The 7170-nt window shown below is 36.8% G+C and overlaps 1 protein-coding gene across 1 annotated transcript; it reads right to left on the reverse strand.

Moving 5' to 3' along the window:
• Window positions 1-5457: 5457 nt before the first annotated feature.
• On the reverse strand, window positions 5458-6794 carry LOC120106548. The gene is made up of 4 exons (XM_039119514.1): window positions 6658-6794; window positions 6199-6544; window positions 5856-6012; window positions 5458-5556 (listed from the first exon to the last, which is right to left on the reverse strand). Exons 1-3 carry the CDS (start codon window positions 6757-6759, stop codon window positions 5960-5962), a joined length of 501 nt encoding a protein of 166 aa, XP_038975442.1. The 5' UTR covers window positions 6760-6794; the 3' UTR covers window positions 5458-5556; window positions 5856-5959.
• Window positions 6795-7170: the final 376 nt, after the last annotated feature.

Here is a 7170-nt window from a genome sequence, read left to right on the forward strand (position 1 = left end):
CTTCCCTTTCATACGCGAACTAATGGTTCTCACGTGCGACCAACGTGACAGGAAGGAGAAATCAAATATACCTTATATCTTATATAATATCTTATAATATCTTATTATATAATATCTTATATAATACCTTATATAATAATTAATATACTTAATTATTATTATTATTATTATTATTATTATTATTATTATTATTATTATTATTATTTATTATTATTATATTTTTTATTATTATATTATTAAAAATATATAAAAATATATACAAATAAATATATATATATATAGTATTGAATTAATTGACTATTGAATAATAAATATTTTCATATTGAATAAATACTTTGAATTAATATTAAAATATTGACCAATTTGCTAGTCAATTTGGATTCACATATACAACTCGCATGATCACAATTGTTGAAAGAGAAATCAAAGTTTTTTGGACTTTTTTCCTGAATAAATTTGGAAATATATTGATTCTTAAAATTTTGATAAACTGCTACTTTGACTGGTGTCAGAGATGCCTCACAGCTATGTTATTTTTAGTTCCAGAATACACCCCACCATCTATTGCCAACTTTCATCACTTTTTATGTGCCGATTTATCGAGGAGAATTATAATATATGAGTACTTTGTGAACATAGAGTTACATTTATTCATATATTCTTATCATAATCTTGAATTTTAAATATCATAAAAGCATGGATAATCCATGTCACAATCACAACCCTTGAGTTAGCCTATAAAACATTATGGTCGTTCATCCTGAATCTGAACACTGGGGACATGAAACTTTAAAATTTTTGATTGGAGGGTGTCTCGTGATGGAGACGGCATCAATGGCATGAGCCTACAATTGGTGTTGGAGTTTTAATTGAAAAAAATAAAATTTTTTTATCCCTTAATCTTTAGTTATTTTAAATATTTTAAAATATTTTTTTTATAAGACACATCTTTCAAAAAGTTGTTGTAAAATCTAGCAAAGTGGGCACTGTCCACTTGGCCGGCCCAATCGCTTTAGCCCAAAAGAAAAAAAAAAGATTTGGCACGTGCTCCGCATGAGCCTGAGAGAAGAAGATGGGAATCTTCTTCCTCCTCGTGATGGTTGGACGGAATCCAACTCTGGGTCGGATTTCGGTCGCGACCAAGCTCTATTTAGAGCTCCCCCCTCATTTCTCTTCCACCACACACCGAAGAGTTTAATCTTTGATCGAACCGTCACCGGATTCCTCTTCAATATCCTCTGCAGTCGTCGACTATGTCAACGCCATTGCCATCGCCGGAAGCTAGGTAAGCACTGGCAAACTTCTGATTGATCCCCCCTCCACTTTCCGTGGTCCTCGGAAACCTTGATTTCGGCCGATAATCACTGGATTTTCGAGAAGAACCGGTTGCTCTATTTTTCTCTTTTTTTTGTGAAAACCGACGCCTCTTCCTTTCTCCGGCCATCGGCGTCACCGCCCCTTGATGTCTGACTCTTGATCGACTCCCCGGCCTCCCACCAACCTTTCTCGATTAAGCAATGGCCGTCGACGAGCGGCCAACAGCCAAAAACAATGAAGACTATGATTCTCCTGTTTTTGTTGGTTTTGGCGTTGCCAGCCGCCAGTCACCGCCGGCCGCCTATCGACCGGGCCATGAATCTCTGACCCCGGGCACCACCTGCAGCTACCCCCTTTCCTTCTTTCTTCTTGGTTAGAGAGAGAGAAGCTTCTTCTTTTCTCTTCTTTTCTCTCTCCTCCCCAAGCTTTCTCTTTTTTATTCTCTCTACAAAGTTTCTCTCTTTTGATTCCATGGCCAAACATATTGATTGATCGAGGTTGTCCCTTGGGCCCCTGATTGAACCTGGATTGAACTTGGACTGAGATTCTCTCTCCTCCATTCTTTCTCTATCTTGATTCTTCCTCTACCAAACTTTCTCTCTCTACTTTTCTCTAGGATAGTTGGATCTGGTAGAAAATTTTTATAGTGATTTTGAATTGACCATGGTGAAGGGTCCTCATTTGGGATCGTGGGGCGGTGTATCAGCCTCCACCTTGGTTCTTGCCAATACTGTTAGATTTGATCACTCTCGATCTTTGTTGAACAATTTGTGCCTTAGTCCGAGCATAATTCGATGAAATTATCTTGATCAGACCGACTCGGATGTCAGACACTCCTGTTTAGTCAACCCTGTAACAGTGTTGAAATTTAGCATTTTTATTGTAATAAAATTCTAATGAAAAATATAATTTTGGAATATTAAGCACTTAGATCGTATTTGCAAGGTAAGTAATGATTTGCCTTTTCTAAATTCTTCATTTTTATAATATTATTTTTTATATAGAATAAGTTGTTAATAGATTTATATGTGATTTATGAATTTTACGAGATGGTGAATGATTTGAATGAAAAATAGATATGTAAAATTGGAGTAATATTTTTCGGACCACTATTATATTTACTGTTCTTGCATTGTATATGCATATTTTGATTGGATTATGATATATTTAATATTTTACAAAAAGAACTTGGATGTGCATCAGATTTTGAACTCTCGGCCTGGCTATATTCTGGACCCTGCCAATTGGGGTTATGCATTTGGCAATTCTGGCCCCACCACAAGGTATAAGTGTGGTATTCTCACCAAACTCTGCAAGATATAAGTGCAGTATTCTAGCCCACTCTGCAAGATATAAGTATGGTTCTGTTTTAGCCTAGCCACAGGGTATAAGTATGGCCATAGTTAAGATCGTGAGTTGAATGTGATTCATTTTGAAACAAATTTATAATTATGTATGCAGATATTTGAAAGATACGAATTTCAATAGATTTGTGTTTGAAACGAAATTGATTGTCTTTATACTGATTCATCATAATTTGCATTTATATTTTAATGTTATTATATGATTGTCTAGTTAAGGTATTCATTACTTATTAGGTTGTCCTAGCTCATTATACGAGCTCTTACTATTTTTACAGATCCGAAGAATTAACTTGACCTGAGGTTTTTCAATTTAGGTTCATTATAAGACATTGTAAGTTGAGTTAGTTAATAAAATAAAGATTGCATATTATTAGTTTAATTATTCCACTACATATTGATGATATCGTGTGTGAGATGCCTTCCATGCTCGTGGAGAGAACTCCCTATGAGTGTGCGGCAGTTGTCGCGGCCCCCGGCTCGTGATCTCGGGTTTGGGGGCGTGACAGTTGTGACTCTTCAAAAGAGAACGTCTTACTAGTACTTTATCTTCTGAGAGTTTCTTCCACAGACTGAGTTCTTCTACTCTTCAACTTTCTACTTTCTATCTTTGCTTATTTTTTATTTTTTCTTCTTTTCTTAGGCAAGTCAATCAGGTCAATCCTTCCAGTGATCGTGCTCATTAGAGAAGGATCGAATTGAGTCAGATTATTGTACCTTGGAGACGAAAATACTGCAAACCCCGTACGTAGGGGCAAATCATGTTCTTAGGGAAGTGTCTATGACACATTTCAATTCAGGGCAAGCTCTTTTCAATTTTCTGAATATATTTTAGTGAATTATTTTTTTTATAAAATAATTATATATGCAATTTTTAGACAATGGTTTTTCCAACAATTGGGTTGGTGATGTGGGACATTCTCTGCGTTTTCTCTGAGGACTTCATTATTCTCTGTTGGTTATATTATTCTTTGCTCGCTTTGCCTCGTCATGCTATGCTTCACTTGCTTACTAGCTCCACCCTAGAAACAATATTTTTTTTTTTTTTTGCCTTTCTAGAGTTTGTAAACTCAGATATACTCAATAAAAAAAAAAAAAAAAAAAAGTTAGTTTAGGTGCAGGCAAACCATATAATATGCTTATTTCAAGGGATTTTCTCTTTTGCTTATAGTTGCTTTTGATGGAATTTTGGACGGTAAGAATGAAAATGAGCATTTATTTGTTTGTTTATCTTTTAGGATAAAAATAACCAAGATACAAGATATCATAGCCCATGTCTTTTTTTTTTATTTTAGCACGTTTCTCTTATGCATATACACTTATTTTAGATTAACTTTAACAACACAAATGAATAAAAAGAAAAACCTAGCCAAATATTTACCATTCTCATAAAATAAATACAAAACCTACACATCCACACTTGTATCCAAGGTCCAAACTCTATCCACCCTGTACATAAACCCAAAATAACTATCTGGCCTACCACAAAATCGTATCTTGCTTCCAAATACAACCTAAGATATGCCATGTCATACAATATTACACACGTTGAATCACTAAATCCATGGTCAGGCACAGATACACTCAATTCCTTACGACTTGATATAGACAAGTGCTGAAAATAAAAACATAGCCAGATATGAAGAATCTATTGCCATCTTTGGAAACAAAATGAAGTATTGATCCCAGTCTAGACTCCATCGACCAAGAGGGGAAGTAATTTATCAGCAGAAGCAAAATCTTCTATTCTAAGACAGATCTGAATGTTACAAATGGGACTTAGCTTCTTCATCCGAAGATTTTTAATTTCTAATACATTAAATAATCTGTACAACCGCCCCCTGCCCTATTACAACATATTAGTGGTGTGGAACCATTGTTAGAAACCATCGTCATCTTTCTTCATCTAACACTGTTTGTCGGGTGCGAGTCCAACACCATGAATCTCCCTCCCTAGTTAACTAACATGAAGAATAACTCGTATCTTCAAAGCTGCAAGGCTAAATCAGGTTGCTGTGAATCAACTAACATGCCTGAAGTTGGTGATCCTGGTGACTGGAATCCAACATTGAGGTCAGGAGGAACAGAATCCGACTTTGGTTGCAGAAACATACCCTGCCATGGCCCCTGGGAGTCGAGGCCAGAAGCTGGAAAGGGATTTCCAGAATTTGTTGTACTTGAATCATCTGCATTTGTCTTTACCCTCTCCACGTCCAAGTTGCTGGTGGACGTCTGATGGATGAGGCTGTTGCCGCCTCTGGAAACCATGTCAAGTGCTCGAGCATGCGTCATCTGTACATCAGAACCAAAAGGCCCAGGCGGTCTTGTCAGTCTGACCATCTTACCAAACTGTGAAGACATGTTAAACACGTTATTGAAGCCGTTTATCGTGGTATGCATTCCTGGGCTCTGATGAAGCTGGAAAGGAACCTTGGACCGATTAGCATTACCACCACCAACACCACTCGATCCATTCTCACAATTTGATCCCTTGGAAAGCCGGGGACCATCCTTAATATCAGGTGGTCTACTAGAGGCAGCAGATGTTGAGCAGGGGGAAGAGACGTTCTGAAATGAGCTTCTTCAGCAGCTGAGTCATTTGAGGGTGGTTCCGGCCTCTGAGGAAGTTTATCGCTTCTAGATATTGTTGTGCAGGGCAAAATTTTAGGTTGAGAGAGGGATGCAAAGGTGATGCAGATAATAGAGGTGGCCGTGATTGTTGAGGAGCATCAGCATCTCCAACCCAACCAGGGCCAAACTTTGTCCCAGAGGCGATGCTCTTTCAATCTTCTTGGCAGCAATGGCCCAGCCAATGGGACCAAGATTTGAGCAAACCGAGCCAAACTTCTCAATATGAATACTCCATGCGTAGCCCAACCTGATTCCAATAAAAATAATGGTCACATATAATGAGTTTCACAGGTAGAAACATGTGGCAGCATTTGAATTAGCAGTCCTCAACTGGCAAAAGAATTGTCCAGTATTAAAGTAAAAGATCACAAGACATTACGACCATATCAAGTTGAAATTCCATAAATTTCTCAATAAATAAAAGTAAATCATAAGTATTTGGGATAGTGAAAACTTAAAGAAAAACCAGTGAAAAACCTGGATAGTTTTCACAGAAAAAAATAAATAAAATTAGCATTAAAAAAAAGATAATCTCTTGGTACTTACAGGCACTAGCTGTTTCTTCTCCCCATCAAAAATAGTCAGTACTGGTGGCTCATGTACAGATGTAAATTGCAGGGACTGCTTATATGTGTTGCGACGATTTTCATCTATAACAGTGAGTTTCTTCCATATTTTGTTGAAATCCCTTTAAACATAAATCCTGCAAATATAAAAGAGCCAGAAAAAATAATTTAAATAAACGCTCAAAGTTCTTTAAAGTGGAGTACCTAAGTAAAGAAGGTCAAAGTAAGCAGTTAGAATTTCCCTAGAGCAAGAGTTTTCTAATACATATATGGTCATAAACTGTTGTGGTATACAAATCAATGCACAACAGTAGATTACAAACCTGAATATTCTTCATTTCTCTCTGATTTTTGCTCACCCATCCAACTGAACGTGTCAGTGTTGCGAAGGCCATGGGAAGCCATCATGCCAGACTGATCAGCCACCGATCCTTTTCTTGACAAATCATGTGTCATGTTAGACCACTGAGTACCATCCCCAGCATTAGCAAGTGTTGAATCAGGGGAGAAATCTGAAGTAGCACGCTCAGGAGGTCTACCAACAGGCCGTTTATTTTTGTTTGGTGGTCTCCCTTTCCTTACAACCATCTTTAGTTCTGGTTCACTGTCATCACTCTCCTGTCGCAAGTTCTCAAAGTTCTTTTTGGCAAGCTCATGGATGGATCGAGCCTGAACATATTAACCACTTTTCAAACTGAAGATACTTGCAATATGTATTTTCGCCTAGTGAATTAGTCTGAAAATACTGAACAATATGTAACAACCTTCAACGAAACTAATACCTGTCTATAGTAGATTGTGTCTGGGGCATTATAGCGCATGGCATTTGAGCTGATTAAGAACACATCCTTCTGCAAAGACATGTAATTATATTTAAATTTCATGAGATTAGCTAAAACAAATTATGGTCTGGACTTCCAGAAAATAGCTCAGGAGCGAAACTGTAGCAAGCAGAGATGCCATTTTAGAGTGATACATTGTACTCCAATTTTTCTTGTTCTTTTTTTTTTTTGAAAAAAAAGGTAGAGCAGTTAAACTGATAATATATTATCCACCATTTTCTTTCTCCAATTAAATCCATTCACAAATACCCCAAATCCAATCACAAACAACACAATCATATATTAATCCCCAAATGTATTCTACTACAAGAAACCAGAGATACCACACCATAATATTCTAGTCTCTCTACTCTAAAAACAACCAAAAACTTTAGCATCTTCCACCTTTCTCGGAAAAAAAATCCAACAAAAGTCAAATAAACTACCCTGGCCTCTTAACCTCCTTTCCAATAA

The sequence above is a fragment of the Phoenix dactylifera genome, unplaced genomic scaffold (genome assembly GCF_009389715.1).
Source record: "Phoenix dactylifera cultivar Barhee BC4 unplaced genomic scaffold, palm_55x_up_171113_PBpolish2nd_filt_p 000563F, whole genome shotgun sequence".
Classification (NCBI taxonomy): Eukaryota; Viridiplantae; Streptophyta; class Magnoliopsida; order Arecales; family Arecaceae; genus Phoenix; species Phoenix dactylifera.